The following is a 20,495-nucleotide window of genomic DNA, read 5'->3' as shown; positions in this document are numbered from 1 at the left end:
CTGAGCCAACCAGGCTGCCCAGTACTTTGCTCTTTGATAGGGTCAAATAAACATGCCACTGTATGGATAGATGACATTGGTTTATCTGTTCATCCACTGATAGACACTTGGGTGTTCTTTTCATTTTTCAGGTGTTTCATGAAAGCATCATGGCTGTGAGTGACAAGCTGACCTTCTGCACATTGGCGCTTTACAAAACCATTGTGCAGGACCTGCATCCTACCCCATCTAAGTTCCACTACATCTTTAATCTTCGGGATCTCTCCAGAGTTTTTAATGGTCTTGTCCTCACTAATCCAGAACGGTGAGTTTGTTTTGTCTCACTAACATGTGGCCCATTGGTATCATGATGGTTTTTCCTATTCTTTTAAGACAGAGGACTTGTCAATTAATTTGATGAATCAGTCTATCAATGAATATACCCAATGTCTTTTTGTTTATGTTAAATGAAGGAAAGAGTTAAATGTATGGTTAATGCCTGATGACTTGTTAAGCCTGTGACTTGAAGACAGGTAGAGCCAAGAAAGGCAGGTGTGTGGACATGTGGACAGGTGTACTTAGCCCTTTGGTGGGATTGCTCTGCTGATCATTTGTTCCTCATTCTGAAGTTACCTTTTTATTATGCTGAGTGAAGTAAGTCAGTCGGAGAAGGACAAAAATTGTATGTTCTCATTCATTTGGGGAATATAAATAATAGTGAAAGGGAATATAAGGGAAGGGAGAAGAAATGTGTGGGAAATATCAGAAAGGGAGACAGAACATAAAGACTCCTAACTCTGGGAAACGAACTAGGGGTGATGGAAGGGGAGGAGGGCAGGGGGTGGGAGTGAATGGGTGACGGGCACTGAGGGGGACACTTGACGGGATGAGCACTGGGTGTTATTCTGTATGTTGGTAAATTGAACACCACTAAAAAATAAATTTATTATTAAAAAAATGAAGTTACCTTTTGCTCAGGCAACTGAATTGTTAGCAGTTGCTAATTGGTTATATTATGTGTGTCTGTAGGAGAAGTAAACACGGAGGATAAAAGGATTTAAATCTAGGTATAGAAATTTTCTTTTTGAAACTAGGCTTATGTATTTATGTTAATGTATATAGATTTTCAAGCATAGTCCGATTTTGTGGATTCATATTGAGTCCACAAAATATTGAAAAGTGAATTAGTTGATGGCTTTTCATATACCCAAACTTATTTTCAGATCTCCATGAAGGGTTTGGAATGACAGTTTAGGAGAAGACAGCTCCAGTACGCAGGGGAGAGTAAGGGCTCTCTGTCAAAAACCAGAGGAAGTTCAAGAACTAGGGCCAGATGGAACTGGTTCTTAAAAAAAGAAGCTGCCAGTGGCCTTGATGCCGATTTTAAATTCATGAGCTCCAGCAAGTAGGAGCAGTGTCAGGTTCTCATTTTATGTCATTTATGTCATTTACAGATAATGTTCTTTTTCTTCCCTATGGAGGATAAATTATAGATGATGATTTTATGGTCTTTACACTTAATTTGTTAGCTTCCATTAAATTTCATTAATGTGAGAACAGGGGGAAGAAAAGAACTATAGAAATGTTGTCCTTTTCCATGCTCTGTGTATCCATCTGAAAATAGTAGCATTTAGCCCCCCTCTCTCTAAATGACTTCATGACTGATTTTCCCCTTCTATCATGTAGGTTCCAGACAGTGACCCAGATGGTGAGAGTCTGGAGAAACGAGTGTCTGAGAGTCTTCCATGACCGATTAATCAACGAAACAGACAAACAGCTGGTCAGTACATCAAACTATACCAGCAAAATAAAAACTAACCACAAAATTCTTCTCTGGGTGAAATACACAAGTGTAAACCCCTCCCTTACCATCTATATCTTTTTTTTTTTTAAGATTTTATTTATTTATTTATTTATTCATTCATGAGCGACATACCAGAGAGGCAGAGATAAAGGCAGAGGGAGAAGCAGGCTCCCCATAGGGACTCCAATGCAGGACTCGATCCCTGGACCAGGATCATGCCCTGAGCCAAAGGCAGATACTCAACCTCTGAGCCACCCAGGCATCCCATCCTGCCATCTATATCTATCTATATTTATAGTTATAGCTATCTGTGTCTATATATTTGTATCTATTTATGTAGTTCACCAATTGGGGAAAAATACATTAATAGAAGTTGAAAGATTAGGGAGGGTGGATTATTACATACCTTGTAGCAGTTGGAAAAAAGAATTACTTCAGATAATCTTAGCATGTGTTCTTTTTTCTCATGAGTTTTAGCACATATATGTTGTTGAGTTTGGGTCCTTAAATGATCTTCTGTCAAAAGGTACAAGACCACATAAGAGACTTGGTTATGGAACATTTTAACGATGATGCAGAGGTGGTGATGAGGGATCCCATCCTGTTTGGAGACTTCCGGATGGCCCTGCAAGAAGAGGAAACACGCATTTATGAAGACATCCAGGATTATGAGGCAGCCAAGGCCTTGTTTCAGGTTTAGATGGCGTTTACCTTCTCCATAGGCTCACTTTTCCTGGGCGTGCTTCTCAGGGGAGTCAAGCAGTGCAGGGTGCTCAGGAGGCAGAGCTGGGAAGAATACCCGTGCCTCTGTCTCAAGGTTCAGAATGTAGGTTTGTGTCCAGGGGTGATTATCACGTCCAGGGGTGCATAGAAAGACCTGAAGAATGTGTTAAACACATGGACCCCTGGGCTTGCCACTCTGAGTTTCCTTCCTTCAAGTCCATGTCAGGTCCCAGGGTTCCAAAGCACAGTCAGGTTTGGGAACCACTCAGCTGACTCTGATATTTTTTTTTTTTTTAAGATTTATTTATTCAGAGAGGGCGCAAGAGAGGTAGAGACACAGGCAGAGGGAGAAGCAGGCATCATACAGAGAGCCTGATGTGGGACTTGATCCAGGGTCTCCAGGATCACACCCCGGGCTGCAAGCGGCGCTAAACCGCTGCGCCACCAGGGCTGCCCTGACTCTGATATTTATTTTCATTTTAACTCATGACTTGAACCTGCTCACTGCAGGCCGATCACAAGCCAAGAGATCAAAACCTTAACTGTCAACACTAGATTAGTCCCGTAAACCTAAATGATTTTAATTATTTCAACTGCTATAGATTATTGAAAAGAAAATCTCTTCTCCATTCTTAATTCCTCCTGGACAAAAGGAAAGAGTCTCTTAGAATCCAGTGATCCTTTTAAATTTTTTTAAATTCAGGAAATTCTTGAGGAGTATAATGAAAGCAACACCAAAATGAACTTGGTTCTCTTTGATGATGCTCTGGAGCACCTAACCCGTGTGCACCGCATCATCCGAATGGACCGTGGCCACGCCCTGCTGGTCGGGGTTGGAGGTTCAGGGAAGCAGTCTCTTGCCAGGTTGGCCGCCTTCACAGCTGGCTACGAGGTAAGTCAACCTCCTTTCTTAGAAATAGGTTTGTTATATCAATTTCAGCCATTGGTAGTTCATGCCATGTATAACAGATCATGACATGATGTTTTCATAGAGTGTAGAATTGTTTTTTTTTCCTTGTTACTTAACTGAATGGCTGAAGAATCTAACTTTTGTATTATTTTTGGAATGGAGACTATGTGAAATCAAATTTGAAAGTCAAATAAGAGCAAATCTTGTGGTTTGTGGCACATATTCATATGGAGGAGGGATTGGCCCAAACCTCCATGGACCCAGCATTCAGGTCAGCAATTTGCCAGCTGCTGTATGCTGTATCTGCACAACCAGCCCTCACAATTCTGGGCCATTCTTAGAATCTCTTTAAAACAAAACAAAACAAAACAAAAAAACCCAAACAACAGCTTTATTGAGATGTAATTCACAGGCCATACAATTCACCCATGTGCGATTCAGTGCTCTTTGGTGTGTTCACAGATCACCATAGTCTATTGGGGGACATTTTGTCACCCCCAAAAGACATCCTACATACTTTAGCTTTCTGCCCCTCACCCAGCCCTAAAAAAGCACTCACCTATTTCCTGTCTCTCCGGATACCCTATCCTGGATTCTCATGAATAGAATCATAGAGTACGTGATCTTCTTTGACAGCTTCTCTCACTTAGCGTAATGCTTTCAGGTACCATCCATGTATCAGCAGTTCCTTCCTTTTTGTGCTGAGTCATGGTCTGTTGTCTAGATTGACCACATTCTGTTAATCCATTCATCTCTCCATGGCCATGTGGGTTGTTTCCACCTTTTGGCCATTGTGAATGGTGCCACTATGAACGTTTACATATAAGTCTCTGTGTCAACAGGTGTTTTCATGTCTCTTGGAGACACACCTCACGGTGGAATTGCCAGGTCATACACAAGTCCATGTTTAATCATTGGAGAACTGCCAGATTGTTTTCCCAAGTGACCATACCATTGTATAGTCCCACCAGCACCATGGAGGGGCGGAGCGGGGGGAAGGTTCCTGTTTCTCCACCTCATTCTTAGAACCTTACAGTGAGCCCCTGCTGTGGCCATTGGCAAGTCACCTGCAGGGACCTCTCCAGGTGGAGATGTATACTACACAGGCAGGCCCAATTGTGAAGAGTCATCTCCACAACTCACTTGTTTATTTTTGCTTTTGTTGCTTGTGATTTACTGTCACATCCAAAAAGTCATTGCCAAGACCCATGGTTTCTTTTCTTTTTTTTAAGCAAATATAAAATACAGGTATTGAGTACCGTGGCATTATGGTTGGTTTGTTCATCCTGGTTGGTTTGTTCATTTAAATGCCTTAAAACTACCAGTAGTGGCCACAACAAAGGATTATACTGATTTATGCTACTGGTAATGTCCATTTCTCCCTGTTCTTGCCAACACTGGCTATTATCAATCTGATATTTGCCAATATTGTAGGCGAAAAATAGTGTAGTTTAAATAAGCACTTCTTTCTTCAATTCATAGTGAAGTCTGAATATCTTCTTACGTGCTCATTGGACATTTGTCTTTTCTCTTTTGTGAGTTGCCTTTTTATGTGCTTATTGATTTGTGAGAACTCTTTATATAAAGAGCAATTGTGGCTAGTCCAATGAATCTAGCTTGCAGTACTTCACCAATATTGACCTTTTATTTAAAGTATTTATAAAAAAAAGTGAAAAAAAATTTGGTTGATTTACCTTTAAAATCTGATAAAACATGTAGGGATACCTGGGTGGCTCAGTGGTTGAGCATCTGTCTTTGTATAAGGTCATGATCCCAGGATCCTGGGACCGAGTCCTGCATCAGGCTCCCTGCATGGAGCCTGCTTCTCCCTCTGCCTGTGTCTCTGCCTCTCTCTGTCTCTGTGTCTCTCATGAATAAATAAATAAAATCTTTTTTTAAAAGCCCAAAATCTGATAAAATATGTGATCAAGGGGCACCCGGGTGGCTCAGTTGGTTGAGCACCTGACACTTAATTTCAGCTCAGGTTGTGATCTCAGGGTGGTGGGATTGAGCCTGTGTCAGCTCTGTGCTCAGCAGGGAGTCTACTTGGGATTCTCCCTCTCCCTCTGATCTTCCTCCTGCTTGTTCTCTCTCTCTCTCAAATAAATAAATAAATCCTCAAAAAATATGTGATCAAAATGTAATTGTTTTATAATTGAACATTTTTCTAGACAAGTTGGTATTTTCTGTTGACCAGCCCTGGTAAATCGGACATTCCTGTGAGGTAGTGGTCATGCATCTTGGCCTTGAGGAATGGCAGAGGATGTCCAAGGGGTGGAGGCGGAGAATGAAAGAGTTCTGGGCTATTGCTGGGCCCCAGGGAGTGGAGGGGAGGTTGGGTAGTGGGATCACAGTGAGCCATTCATGCCTTAGTGCTGTCAGGAGCCTTGGAGGGGATGTGGGGGGCTGTACTCAGGGAGGATGAACGGGGTCTGCCGGCATCAGATGGAACTGCAGGCCGAATATTTGGTGGCAAGTTATCTGTGTTGCCTTGAGTGAGTGAGTGAGTGTGTGTGTGTGTGTGAGAGAGAGAGAGAGGGAACTTGAAGGTCTGTGCAACCAAGGGAGTGTGAGCTTGTGAGTGTGAGAGTGCACAGAATGCCATGCAAGGTATGAGCGGGACAGAGGTTGCATGTGCCCTCATGTGTGGGCATGCATTGGGGTTGAGAGGAGGCAGAGGGACCAGGATGTTTAAGTCACTGTAAACTTTCTGAGCAGTCTCAGAACTGAGGTCGGTAGCTTGTAGCTTAGTTCGTGCCCTGAGGCCAAAGAAAATGAACAGATGAGAATGAAGTTTGTGTCCTCATTTACATTTATGTCTACTTAGTGAGATTTTTAAATTTAAGAATTTAAAATGGCTTCTTACTTAGTTTCCCTACATGTCTTCCCACAATCTCTTTCATTTTCAATGAACTCCTAATGGCGGGGGGGGGGGGGCTTGCACACACATTATGGTTGTACTTGTGTATGTGTGGGTGCTGTTTTTGGCCCATCTCTATTTCCTCCCCTCACCCCCATCCCCATTCCGGCTGTCCCCCTACCCTGTGACTCAGATGACTCATTTAACAACCGAAGGTGTCCTTTTCTCTGCCATACTCACGTGATCCCATCTGCACAGACCTGTGTCCCCTGCATACTTGTCACCCCCTACACATGTGTGCATGTGCAGCATGTCCGTCACAGCTCACTCAACACCAAGGGATGTCATAGTTTCCTGAGTCTTGGGTTTCTCACTCAACAGTGTTTGTGAAAAATGGCCCGGGTCATCTGGTTTTGCTGTCACTCATCCCCCTTAGCTGCACAGTCTGACCCTCTCTGGGCTGGTTGTCTCACCGCTGTTGTGCTCTGTGTTGGCAGGTGTTTGAGATCCTTCTGAGCCGAGGCTACTCTGAGAACAATTTCCGGGAAGATCTGAAGAACCTTTATCTCAAACTCGGGACTGAGAACAAAATGATGATCTTCCTGTTCACGGACACCCACGTGGCCGAGGAGGGCTTCCTGGAGCTCATCAACAACATGCTGACATCAGGTACCGTGGAGGCTGCTCCCACACGGGGTGCACCGGCTGTATACAAAACCAGGTGAAGGGGACCCTCAGTGCAGGCCTGGTGCGTCACGTCCAGATTAGATGTCACTTTCTGGGCAATGATGTGGTCCAGGCTTATGTTTTCACAGGTCCCTCTGGCTGCCCTGTGGAGTCTAGATAAGAGGGAGATAAGAATAGGAGAGGGTGGCAGGTGACAGATGACCTGGGTCTGGATGGGGTGGAGGGGAAGTGAGAATGGAAAGAAGTGAGTGGATTCCTGAGATATTTTGGAGGTAGAGCCAACAGGACTTGTACAGATTGGATGAGGGTGAGGGAGGGAGAGCCCACCCAGGGTGGCTCCCAGTTCTGGCTGGTGTGAGTAGCCCCGTTGCTAGGAGGGGGAAGAGTAGATGTGGGTTTGTGCCACTAGGAGGGTGTGGAGTGTGCTACACTTAGGAGAAATCCAAACGGGAGGTCAGGTGGTATATTGATTTGCTAGGGCTGCTGTAACAAAGTACCACGAAATGGGTGGCTGAAAACCACAAATATTTGGGGCACCTGGCTGGCTAGGTCAGTGGAGTGTGCGACTCTTGATTACAGGGTTGTGAGTTCAAGCCCACGTTGAGGGTAGAGATTACTTTTAAAAAAACCTAAAACCACAAACATTTACTGTCTCACAATCTGGAGGTCCCGCATCAAGGTGTTGGCAGGGGTGGTTCCTTCTGGGGCTCTGGGGGAGAGTCTGTCCCAGGCCTGTCTCTAGCTTCTGCTGATTTGCTGCCGGCTTCTGTGGATTCCTTGGCTTGTGGATGCATCACCCTGGGTCTGCCTTCATGTTCTCCCTGTGCATGTATATCTGTCTCTGCACCCACATTTCCCCTTTTTATATAATAAGGACACCAGTTGCACTGGCTTAAGACCTACCCTGATGACCTCATTTTAACTTGATGACTTCTGTAAAGACCCTTTTTCCAAGTCAGTTCACATTCTGAGGTCCTGGGGACTTCAACATCTCTTTTTTGGGGGAACACAACTTCACCTGTAGCAGATGGACTATGGGGGCCAACTTGTAGGGGTCTGGTTCTCAGAATAGGGGCCCAGGGTGGAGATTTCAATTTTAGCATCACTAACAGGCTTGGAGAGCCACCATCTGTGGGGAGAGTGTGAGAAATCAGGTGAGTACAGGACTGGGTTCAGGGAGAAGGTGGGGAGTGAGCCAGAAGCTGAGATGATAGGAGGAGAACCAGAAGCGAGTTCCTGTGTCTCTGGCAGTACACACAGCTGTGATCTAATTACAGCAGGACACGAAGCACCATCAGCAAAGGGGAAGAGGCACATGCCGGGGGAGGTCTGGGGAGCCAGGCACAGGCTTCCAGAACTCTCTTCTATGGCAGTAACTATGGCAGTCACATAGGACATGTTTAACTCCTCCCGCATCTGATTCTGACAACCTTTGTGAAGTGCCATCTCCTGGGAAAGCCCATTAGAAACTCAGAACCCAAGGGTGTTCAGTGGGGGCTGGTCACGGTGGGCACCTGCTGCCTGGCACCAACCCACATTCCAGAATCCCAGAGGGGAAGCAGGTGGTCAGTATAAACCACACTGTGTGCAGATGAGGCACTCTGATCGATGAATGGTGGTGGGAATCCTCCCCAAGTCCAAGTTCCCGGACGCCGGCCAAGGGCCAACCCCGTAAGCAGGCCTCTGTAAGGCGTGCAGCCCCAGGCCTGCTGCGTCAACTTGGTTCTGTACGGGAACCCATGGGATATTTAATAAGAATGCAGGCTACTCATTTGAAATGGTGTAGATAGAGTGAGATCAATGGGCCTGAGCTAGCGAGAATCTGGCAGCTCTCCTGTGCTCAGGGGGCTCTCTCTGTGCCTTCCTGCGAACCCCATTATTCCAGAATTTTCATTAGGCCTGAACTGCGGAGTGTGTCCCCTCTTGACCTCTTCCACATTTCATTGTGCTTTCTCATCTGTTTCTGGAACCTGTCCCTTCCTCGGCATGCCCTCCAGCCTCCATCAGAGCCAGACCCTTCTCATGTCTGACCTCAACTCTTCACGCACGTCTGCGCTGATCTTGGCTTCCTAGAACACCGCCGCCCGTGCACGGCACTGGTTCCCTTTCTCTGAAGCCTCCAGTGCTCTGGTCTCCGCAGACTGCCTTCTGTTCCTGCAGCCTGTGTTCTTTCCACCTCCTTATTTGCTGTCCTGTCCTGCCCTGCTCCTGCCGGCCACTCTCTCCCTCTCTCATCAGCCTCCACGGTTGCAGGTGCTGGCAGTGCAAGTCAGGTCGGCTTAGCGAAGTTCAAGAGGAATGGAGGAGTCAGGGCTGTTTCACAAGCCTGAGAAAGCCCAGGGGGCTTGGTTGGACCCAGGTGCTCAAAAGATTGTGGCTACGGGTTCATCCCTCCTGTGCCCCATCTCGGCTTTACCATTTTTCTCTTGTATTTGCATTTTTGGATTTTCCCAAAGCAATTCAAACAAACAAACAACAACAACAAAAAACCAAGCCCCATCGCATCGTCCTGGCTTACCCTGGGTGAATGAGACCATCTTTCCCAGACGTGGGGGCCAGGCTGCCTGGAAGGGCTTCCATCAGCTGGCTCAGCTTATGCACCCACGCCCGAGCCAACTGCCTGGGGCTCTGATGGGGCCGCCAGCCCACCCAAAGCCTATGCAGGTGTATGAATGGAGGACAAGTGATTCTCCAAAGGGAAGAGGGACCGGTGGCCGGGAAGAGGGGATGGGCAGGGAGGGAGGGGCACAGACAGCAGAACTCCTTTCCAGACTAACGTCAGGTTCCATGCTTCCTCCCAATTTTAGCTCCAGTGCCCTGCAGGGCCTCTCCCCCCCAAAAGAAGCCCCCTCCACGGTGGCAGCTTCGTGGGTCCGGGATGCCCAGGCACCACAGTCCAGCTCCCAACACGGCATTGAGCACATGCTTCCTTGGGTCGGCATCAGACTTTCCGCACATGGGTTGCAAGCGTGTGAGCAGGGCTAGAAGCGTCAATCTGTCCTTTTCTGTGCCTGTAACCCCCGCTGCAGGGCTGGGGTATATATTCTGTGAAGGCTGAGAGTGCTCCAGGGAGCCTCACTTAATAGCTCCCCGGATGGTCCAGGTTACTTATTTTCTGAAGCCCTTACACTGACTCGGCAGCAGTTTCTCATCCCTGGTCCTCATGACATCAGTGGCAGGGGAGTCTTTGCTGCGGGGCTGTCCTGGGTATTACAGGCTGGCTGGCAGCACCCCTGGCCTCTCCGTGCCTGATTCCATTAGCATCCCCACCCCCCAACACACACACAAGCTGGGGCAACCGAAAATGTCTCCGGACATTGCCAAGTGTCACTTAGGAGGCACAGTTGTCCCTGGTCAAGTACCCCTGCTTTGCCGCTCACGATCACCCCCCCAAGGTACGCGGGAGGCACTTATTCCTCCCATTTCACTGATGAGATTGAGGCTCAGAGGGATTCACCCTCAGTGTATGAGCCTGGGGCCTCAGAGTTAGGGCCCCTCACCTTGGCGTCCTCTGCTCCTCTGGTAATGCTGTGCTCCCGTCATTTCAGTGCCTAGAGGAGACGATAACCCCGAGGCTGAAAAACCCATCATGTCTCTGTTTTCTAGGAATCGTACCTGCACTTTTCCCAGAAGAGGAGAAAGAGACGATCCTCAGTCAGATCGGACAAGAAGCCCTGAAGCAAGGGACGGGCCCGGCCAAAGAGTCTGTGTGGCAGTACTTTGTGAACAAGAGTGCAAATAATCTGCACATCGTCCTGGGCATGTCGCCGGTGGGGGACACCCTGAGGACCCGGTGCAGGAATTTCCCAGGTGCCCCTGAGCTGAGCCTGCACATCCTCTTCCCCCCCCCTTCCGCAGGGCAAAACAGGAGACGGTCACTGGGCAGAAGCGTGGGCTCTGCTGTGTAGTGTGGGTCCCACTGTGTCCCCCACAGCTGCCAGCAGGCTCTCGAGCTGCCCACAGTGGGTGCTGTCCCCTGATGCGAGGAATGCTCATGGGCCCCAGTGCCCAGCCCCTAGTGAGCTCTCCGCTCTCTTCCATCTGGAACATTTTGCCAGCCTCGTGGAAGGTGCAGTACCTAGACCTCTAGAGTGGAGGTTCTGAATTTATGGAGTGATTTTACTGGCCCCCACTCAAGGACATTTGTCAATGCCTGGAGACAGTTTTGGTTGTCATGCTGGGTGGGGCAGGGAGTGTCCTACAGTCCAGCTGATGGAGGCCCAGGTGCTGCCAAATATTCCATGCTGCACAGATAGCGCCCCTTCGCCCCCCGCCAGAGGATCATCCAGCCCAATGCCAGTCACACTGAGGTTGAGAAACTCTGCTTTGAGTGAATTATTCCTGGACACGTCCAGCTCTTTCACCAATGCGCTGGGTGCTGAAGACCATGTCGATGTCCTCAAGCATCTCAGGGTTGCCAACTGGTCATCTCTTTTGTTTCTCCTTCTTTTCAAGGTCTTGTGAATAACACTGGTATTGACTGGTTCATGCCCTGGCCTCCTCAAGCCCTGCACGCAGTCGCTAAGTCATTTTTAGGTACGTGCAACAAAAATGACTTGTTGGCGCCTTTCTGACTTTGAATTTTGGTCCAGTGGATCCTGTCACAGTTCGCCCCTAAGGCCATAAATTGTTTTTAAGTTTGTTAGCATATTTTTGGTTTACACTGTTTTGATCTAAAGGGATTTCAAAGGACTGGGGTGCCTAGGTGGCTCAGTTCAGCGTCCAACTCTTGATTTCAGCTCAGGTCATGATCTCAGGGTCCTGGGATGGAGCCCCACAATGGGCTCTGCACTCAGTGGGGAGTCTGCTTAAGGATTCTCTCTCCTGCCCCTGCCCCCACTCATGCTTGCATTCTTTCTCTCTCTCTAATATAAGGATGTTCTAAAAAATAAAGGGATTTCAGGGAACTTACAAGGACAATTTAGGATAAAATTGATCAGATACCATCAAAGCAGGGGTTGGTGCACCAATTGTGACCCATAGCTTGTTTTGGTAAATAAAGTGTGATTGGAACACTGACTTATTTGTCAGTGAACATGGTGGCTCTGGCTGCTTTTAAGCTTCAAACTGCAAGGTTGAGGAGTTAGAGCAGAGACCACATGGCCCATGTAGCTTGAATATTTACTGTTATGCTGATCCTTGCCCCAAAGGATGCCCGAAGGACCTTTTAGTGGACTGATTATCAGTCAGTGCTGAATTTTCTCAGAAGTTTCAAACACTTAAGTCCTTGATTATTAATTTTAATCTTTGAAATAAGAAAGCAAGTCAATTTATCTTTAGGGAAAAAGCTTTTTATCTGCAACTAACTTGAGCAGATTGATGGCAAATGACACCGGGTGGCCTTGTAAATAGTTTCTACCTTATAAATCTGTATTTAGTAAATAAATAATTTGTCCCTTTACACAGGGAGCACTCATAATTTTAACACACAAGGTAAAGGGGCTAAAGAATGGCTCTGTGCTGACAGTCTAACTTAGGAATCAGCAAACTTTTTCTGTAAAGGAGCAGATGATAAATATTTTCAGCTTTGTGGGTCATACAGGCTCCATTGCAACTACTCCTGCCACTGAACCATGACGGCAGCCACAAATAATGTGTACGGGAGCAGGCATGGCTGTGTTCTCATGAAACTGTGTTTACAAAAACAGGCAGTGGGACAGATTTGTCCTGCATGGTCTGCCAACCCCAGTATAGATAGATGCACCTGAGCTTCCATGGGCACGCGAGCCATCCCTGCATGTTAACAGCACTTAGGTTTACTTTCAGCAATCAGTGGCTCTGTGTCATAAATAACACCACATGGAATTCGCTTAGAATTTTTTTTTTTCGGGCAGCCTGGGTGACTCAGTGGTTTAGTGCCGCCTTCGGCCCAGGGTGTGATCCTGGAGACCCGGGATTGAGTCCCATGTTGGGCTTCCTGCATGGGGCCTGCTTCTCCCTCTGCCTGTGTTTCTGCACACCCCCCTCTGTTGCTCATGAATAAATAAAATCTTTAAGAAAAAAAAAGAATTTTTTTTTCTTGGAAGAGAGTCCCTGGCATTGGGCTAACTGTGCCCCAAAGTATGGATATTTGTAAGGCAGAGTTTTATTTTATGGCACAGATGCCATAAAATAGGCCTGTAGGCTGTGGTTTCCCGGTCCCTGGTGTAACTTAAGGTCAAATCCACAGCATCTGGCTGAATGGTTACTTTTGGCCAATCTTTTTTTCCTTCATTTTAATTGAAGGCACATTCTGCTTTGCAGTGAGTGTGTTTTGCCATCTGTCAGATAGTCCAAGGGACGTGGGTTTAGCCCTGGAAGAGATGATTGATTTATTGCTTTAACAGACTTAGAGGGAGGCCTGCTTTCATACACTCTGTGCTGGGGACAAGGGACACACCAAGGACGCTGGGTGTATTTCCCTCCTGAGACCCTGAGACCCCCTCCCCGAACAGTGTCACAGCCAGAGGAAGGGAAAGAGAAACTGCTGGAGCATGGACGGTCCTGTGGTCCAGAAAAAACACCAGCCAACTGGCAGCTACTCTTTTCCTTTCTCTATTAAACAGTTTTAATACCACTTTTTTTTGTATTGTGGTAAAACATCTATAACATAAAATTTGCCATTTTAACCATTTTGAGGAGTGAAGTTAGTGGCATTAGGTACATTCTTATTGTGCAGCTGCCAGCACCATCCAGCTCCAGACCTCCTTCCATCTTATAAAACCAGAGCTGCTCCCCATGAAGCACGAACCTCCCATTCCTCCCATTCCAGTCCCCCAGGAACCTCTCATCTACTTTCTGTCTCTGAATTCCCCTGTTCCAGAGACTTTGTGTGAAGTCTAGTCATGTAACATTTGTCCTTTCGTGCGTGGCTTCTTATACTCAGCATGTCTCAAGGCTCATCCACATTGTGTCATGCGGCAGAGTTTCCTTTCTTCATTGAATGGATGGACCACATCTGTTTATCTGGTCATTTGTTGGTGGACACACAGGTCACTTCCAGTTTTGGCTGTTGTGAGTAGTGTGGCTGTGTGCATTGGCCCGCAGGAGTCTGCTTGAGTCCATTTTCAGGTCTTTGTGGGTCTGCACCTGGGAGCAGAATTGTTGGGTTGTACAGGAATTCCGTATCTGACTCTTTGGGAACCTGCTCTTTCCTGTTGTCTAAGAGGCATTTTTCCCATCCTTTCTCTTCAGGGACAAATCCGATGATTCCGATGGAAAACATAGACAGTGTGGTAGAGCATGTTGTTTTGGTCCATGAATCCGTGGGTGAATTCAGCAAACAATTTCTACAGAAATTGAGGCGTAGCAACTATGTAACACCCAAAAACTACCTTGATTTTATTAACACATATTCAAAATTGCTGGATGAGAAAACCCAGTATAACACGGGTAAGACATGGGAATGGGATGGTGAACAAGTGAGGATCCAAGGGCTGACCTTCTCTTTAAGTAGGTGTTTTATTAGCAAGACCAGACACACTCCAGATTGAGACAAAATACTGCATGTTCTGGATATTACATCTTAGAGTGAGTCTTCTGGGTGGGCAGAGGCCTGGCATGCTCTTCTATTCGTCAGTGTTGGGTCTTGCACTTTGTAGCTCTACCTCTTCACTGCTTAGAGATATGATCTGATGGCAGCAGCATGCTCTGTTGGAAAACGCTTTTGAAAAAAATTCTGTGGCTCCAGCCATTGGCCAAGGGAAGCATGGTTTTCAGAAATACATTTATTTAGGCCAATGTGGTCCCAGCATGTCAGTGGAGGTACTGAGCTATGCTTGCTTGACATCTCATGAAGATGACTTTCTTAATTGAGCCCCAATGGGATGAATCACAATGAGGCCCCTGGAGCGCTGGGAATAGCGCCTACCCTGGTGATGAGTACAGCTCCTCTCTTTCCTCAGCTCAGTGCAAGCGTCTGGAGGGTGGGCTGGACAAGCTGAAGGAGGCCACCATCGAGTTGGATGAGCTGAACCAGAAGCTGGCCGTGCAGAAAGTGGTGCTGGCGGAGAAGTCTGCTGCCTGTGAGGCCCTGCTGGAGGAAATTGCCACCAACACAACCATTGGTGAGTGTGGGGCCAGCTCTCGGGGGCGGGGACTCCCCCAGGTAGGACAGGGAGACATTCCTGAGAAGCTGCTTGTCAGCCCACTGTTCTTCTGTGCTCGATGACCATTCTCGCACGCAGGTCTTTTTGGGCCCCTCCTGCTGGTTCCATGCCGCAGTGAGCTCCCCTACAGTTATTCCAGCCTCCTTCCCACCTGCGCTGCTCTGTTCCATCTCCTCTGGGATACCTTCCCTGCAGACCCCTCTTCTTGTCACCCTGACAATTCTGAGGGTTTCACGGTTGTGACCTCACCTCCTCCTTCCCATGTGTGTCTTCCTGCTGCTCCAGCAAGAAACTCCCCCAGGGCCAGGATCCTTCATAGTGGCAGGGCCTGTACACACTCTGCACCCTACAAACGCTCAGGCAATGCTTGACTGCGGACATGACTCCCTAGGGAATACCGGATCAGAAAACACGAGGGCATCTGGCATACATTTATTGAGTACCACCCACTGTTTTAGTTCTCTGGGACCATTTCCTGAAGCAGAGTCAGCATGAATTTTAGCAGCACCCCGGAGTGCACAGGAAGGCGAGACACCAGAGTGGTTACAAGTGTGGCCATGGGTGCTCAGGCCATGGGCTCCAGTCCTACTCGGGTGCCCTCGGACAAGTGACAGCATATTCATTTCTTAGAGCTACGCAAACAAATGACCCAAGTGTGTGTTTGTGTGTGTGTGTGTGTGTGTGTGTGTGTGTGTGGGAGGGGGGGTTTCAAACAACAGAAGTTTAGTCTCTCACAGGTCTGGAGGTCAAAGTCTGAAATCAAGGTGTCAGCAGGGCCATGTTCCCTCCAAAGGTTCTAGGGGAGGACCCCTCCTTGCCTCTTGCAGCCTCCGGTGGTTTGCTGGCAATCGTTGGCTTTTAGGTTCATCTCAATGTCTGGTGCCATTGGCACATTACCTTCTTCCCTCTATGTCTTTGTGTCTTCCTGCAGTCTTTTTATAAGGACACAAGCCATTGGATTTAGGACCCACCCTAACCCAGTAAGACCTCATGGGGACTAATTAGATGTACAAAGACCCTCTTTCCAAATAAGGTCACATTCTGAGGCTGCGGGTGGGCATGGATTATGGGGGACACTGTTCAACACAGTTCACCTACTGTGAACTGAGCCCTATTCTAAGCATTGGGGTTCCAGCCCTTGGGGAGATGTCTGCATTCTAGTGAGTGGAATCAGACAATCAGTGAGCCAGTAATTAGGTGAAATGCCAGATTTCTATCAGTGTCATGAAGGAAAGAGCAGTGAGATCGAGAGCGATAGAAGGGACAGGCCACCTTAGGAGGGGTGGCTTTTGTGTGGGGCCTGAATAAACCTAGGAAATGGTGATGAGAAGCAGAGAGAACTCTGTCTGTTTCTCCATCTGCTCCAGAAAGGCAGGGCAGCCCTGGTGTCCTCAGCTCACACTGGCCAGCAGGGTTGGGGGCTGGCCTGTGGAATGGAGTGGTGGGACATGGGGGTGGCCAGTCAGAGTCAGATCAGTGGTCCTGGTGTTGGAGACCCCATGCCCCGTGAGGACTTCTATTCTAGTAGTAACACCCTAGGCCATCGTATTGGCCAAAATGAGTTAGATCCCCTGACAGCCCACCACTGACCTGGGAGAGCTATGTGCCACTTTGTCCCAATGGTTGTGGTCTCTCCCCTCCCTGCCCAGTAGCTGCCCTAACCTGCCCCTCCCCCCACAGCTGAGGAAAAGAAGAAGCTCGCAGAAGAAAAAGCCATCGAGATAGAAGAACAAAACAAGATCATTGCTGTGGAGAAGGCTGAGGCTGAGATGGCCCTGGCCGAGGTCATGCCCATCCTAGAGGCCGCCAAGCTGGAGCTGCAGAAGCTGGACAGATCAGACGTGACCGAGATTAGGTAACTGATGGCAGTCTCTGAGTGTGCTCGGCCACCTGTGTCGCTCCTGACAGCAGCTACTGTCATCACAGCAGATAGGCATTCCTAGAGCCATACTGCAGGCTGACTACTGTGCTATAAACACTTCCCTGGGTGGGTACTGGCATTGCTGTTATCATCCTTGTTTGAAGATGGGGAAGGTGAGGCCCAGGGTGGTGAGGTGGCTTGCCCCAGGTGCCCCCACTCAGCAGGTCGCAGGGCCTATTGCCTTTGAACTTGGGCTGTCTCACAGAAGGGGACTGAGTTCCGGAGTGGGGTGTGCAGGAGAGGTGGGGCTTCACAAGCCAGTGCTCTCCTCAGGAAGCCCACTACTGTCTGCCCTGAACACCAGCCAGGCACCTGGTGCAGGGGGCAAGCGCCCTGCTGAAAATACTGTGACAGCTGTGTCTCTGAGGACTGATAGGGGATGCTCTCATCCACTTCAAGCCAAGCCATGTGCATGTGGGGAAAGTGGCTCTTCATTGTGGCCCCAGGCATTTGGCAAGTCAATCTGTGAAATGACTGCAGCTCCCACAACCAGAGGCCTCCCAGGAGAAGGGGCCTGGGATGGCGCCGGCGGGGAGCTTTCTCCCCACATTGTGTGGTCTGACCCTAGGGTGCCCCTAATAGAGCTCACTGGTAAATGTAGCACCAAGACTAAAGGCGGGAAGGAGCACTCCCCTGTGTGCTGGCCCCACACACAGCTCCCCACTCCCCGGTGACCCCCTCAATCCCTCAGCTCTCCCCATCACATCCTCATTTGCAGGAGGGGTTCAGTCCCCTAGGCCCCACAACCAGGTCTCATGTTAGAGAGACTCCTGCTTTCAGGTCAGGATCAGAGGTTGACTTTCCATCTTGGGCTCTGGGAAGAATGAGGCTTGTTCTCTATGCTTCTCGCTCTTACTGAGGGCTGAACAGCCTTCCTTTGCCCTTGTTGTTTGCTCGGTAGTGAAACATGGCGATTTGAACAGAATCTTCAGCTTGTTCCATGGCAGAGGACCCAAGCAGTTCTTGGGAGGTGATCTGCAGATGCTCCTGCTGTTAGCAAGAAGGCATTGTTTCAGTTTTCCAAAGTGGGGTTGAATGAAAGTATAAGGACAGTCGTATGTGTCAGATGTCCGGACCAGGGCCTGGAACAAGGCAGAAATGCTTACCAGCTTGTGCTGTAGGATAGGCCATCAGCATATACGTTTTCAAGGGAAATGGCCAATCACCAGTTACATGAATTTTGGGCACCACTCCCAGGTCAGCAGCATAAAAATACTGCGAGAGCATAGAGCTGGGGAGTTTTGAGGTGGGTTTATTTGGAGAGGTGGGACTGTGAGTCCCCCATCAACCCAACGAGGGGGTGCAAAATGGGGCTATGGGGTTTCTACAGAAGTAAACGGAGAGCTTGCTATGTCCCCTGCAGTGAGCAAGGGATGCCTGCCTCACACCCAAGACAGGTGTGAGATAGATGCTCAGCTCCTTTCTGAGAAAGTGGAAATGGCCTATGACCTAAAAGGAAAAAAATTTTAAATTTTAAAATTAAAAAAAAATTTTAAGTAACTATTGGAATAGATATGCTCATGCATGGCTCTGTCTCTTATGGGCTGTGTGACTTTTGGCAAGTCACCTAGCCTCTCTGTGCTGCAGTTTCTTAATTTGTAACATGTGGATGATAACTGTCCCCATGGCATCAGGGCGATGTAGAGGATCGACTGAACTATTATATGAAGAGTTCTCAGGATTGGGTTGACCATGCAGTCAGTGCCAAGTAAGCATGAACTAGAATCATGGTTCCAACATAAAAAAGACATTTGAAAGCCCCTCCCACAAGCCCCATCAGCTTAGTACCCCTCCCCCCACACAACAGATATCCATTGCCTTTCAGTTCTCATGTATCCATCCAGAGAGTTTTTATGCAAGATCAAGGCAACCAGGTAATACATGTGTCTCTTGAGTTCCCAACTTTAGACTCTGAAGTTAGTAGTAGAACAAGGGATACCTGAGTATTCTTTTTTCTTCCTTTTTTGTGTGTGTGTGTGTGTGTAAATGTCTGCACACATTTTCCTATATCTTGGCTTCTCCAGTGTACAATGCATTTTGGAGATCTTTTGCATGTTGCCATAGGATGAACTTCCTCAATATTTCAAAAAAGCCCATCATATTTCACAGTGTGGTTGTGCCATTATCTATTTAACCAGCCCCAGTTTATGAATCTCTTGCCAGTCTTTTGCCTTTATGACTTGCATGGCAAAGAATAATCCTGACTATACTTAATTCTGCAACTGGGTGAGTCCACTGGAAGGGCACACTTCCACAGATGGAATTGCTGAGCTCAGGGATGTGTGCTTTTATAATGTCTACAGCTACTACTATTTAATGCTCTCCCTGAGGGTGGAACCAGTTTATCTTCTACTTACAATCCATGTGATTTGCCTGCTTTTTCATAGCCTCACCAACAGAGAACATTATTATACATTTGAATTTTTGCTCATTTTGTAGATGAAAAATAGTATTGTGTAGTTTTAATGTGCATTTCCCTATTGCAAGTCAGGTTGGCCTTTATTTCATATGTGAAAAATGTGTGTAAAGGTTGTGTGTATTTCCTTTTCTGTGAACTGTTCATATGCTTTGCCCATTTATCTGTTGAATTGTTATTATTGCTTTTTTCCTCCTTATGCATTTCTAGTGGCTTTTTTAAAATTTTATTTTTTAAAAGTTAATATGTGCATAAAAGGAAACTGAAAAACACAAGAAGGAAAGAACAAAGTCATCCATAATCACAAGCAGTTTACAGTTTGACTTCTATGTCCCGTGTGTGTATCTATCTACTCAAGTAAGCATTTTAAGTAAGGTCGTACAATTATGTATCATGCTTTTACGCGCCATGAATATTTATCATGTCGAAGTCCCCAAACTATGAGTATTTTGATAACCAAGAATACACTACACCAACTCCATCTGAAAAAAAAAAATGTAATCTTGCCTTTCTTGGCGACAAAAATATAAAAGACAAAAATGGCAACAGGCCTCTAGATAAAGATATTGGCAGAGTTACAATTAAAATACTGCATTCCCTTAATGTTCAATTAAAAACTGAGAGGGATCCCTGGGTGGCGCAGCAGTTTGGTGCCTGCCTTTGGCCCAGGGCGCGATCCTGGAGACCCGGGATCGAATCCCACATTGGGCTCCCGGTGCATGGAGCCTGCTTCTCCCTCTGCATGTGTCTCTGCCTCTCTCTCTCTCTCTCTCTGACTATCATAAATAAATAAAAATTTTAAAAAATTTTTAAAAAATTAAAAACTGAGACAAAGTAACAGAGTACACAAAATATAATGCTTCTAAAAGAATTCATCATCCAATCTATAATATTCAATTAGCAAAGAGGTATGTTTCCATTGAATCACTTAATGTATTTCTATAGTACAGCCAAAGAGACTAATACACGTTATCATTAAAATGTAAATATGAAAAAAAAATGTAAATATGAAAACATCTGTATACAACTCTCCCTCTATACTTCCTTCTGCCCCTCTGCTGCCAACCTAGTAAGTTCTGACATTTCTCAGAGACAGCTTAACAATCTC

The 20,495-nt window shown here is 47.1% G+C and overlaps 1 protein-coding gene across 4 annotated transcripts in view; it reads left to right on the top strand.

Annotated features, from left to right (window-relative positions):
* The window catches only part of DNAH10 (dynein axonemal heavy chain 10), a 133,421-nt gene that overhangs the window by 87,801 nt on the left and 25,125 nt on the right, over positions 1 to 20,495 (top strand). For 3 of the 4 annotated variants that reach the window (XM_077875303.1, XM_077875300.1, XM_077875302.1), the window contains 10 exons: positions 132 to 304; positions 1,666 to 1,759; positions 2,310 to 2,477; positions 3,210 to 3,398; positions 6,774 to 6,945; positions 10,570 to 10,773; positions 11,419 to 11,499; positions 14,137 to 14,334; positions 14,847 to 15,008; positions 16,731 to 16,905. In XM_077875303.1, the coding sequence (XP_077731429.1) occupies positions 132 to 304; positions 1,666 to 1,759; positions 2,310 to 2,477; positions 3,210 to 3,398; positions 6,774 to 6,945; positions 10,570 to 10,773; positions 11,419 to 11,499; positions 14,137 to 14,334; positions 14,847 to 15,008; positions 16,731 to 16,905 (1,616 nt within the window). The remainder of the gene's footprint in view (positions 1 to 131; positions 305 to 1,665; positions 1,760 to 2,309; positions 2,478 to 3,209; positions 3,399 to 6,773; positions 6,946 to 10,569; positions 10,774 to 11,418; positions 11,500 to 14,136; positions 14,335 to 14,846; positions 15,009 to 16,730; positions 16,906 to 20,495) is intronic. The other variant, XM_077875301.1, reaches the window with a different exon arrangement.

The sequence above is a fragment of the Canis aureus genome, chromosome 27 (assembly GCF_053574225.1).
Source record: "Canis aureus isolate CA01 chromosome 27, VMU_Caureus_v.1.0, whole genome shotgun sequence".
Lineage (NCBI taxonomy): Eukaryota > Metazoa > Chordata > Mammalia > Carnivora > Canidae > Canis > Canis aureus.
Note: the sequence above shows the minus strand (reverse complement) of the source record. Positions and strands in the feature narration are given on the sequence as shown.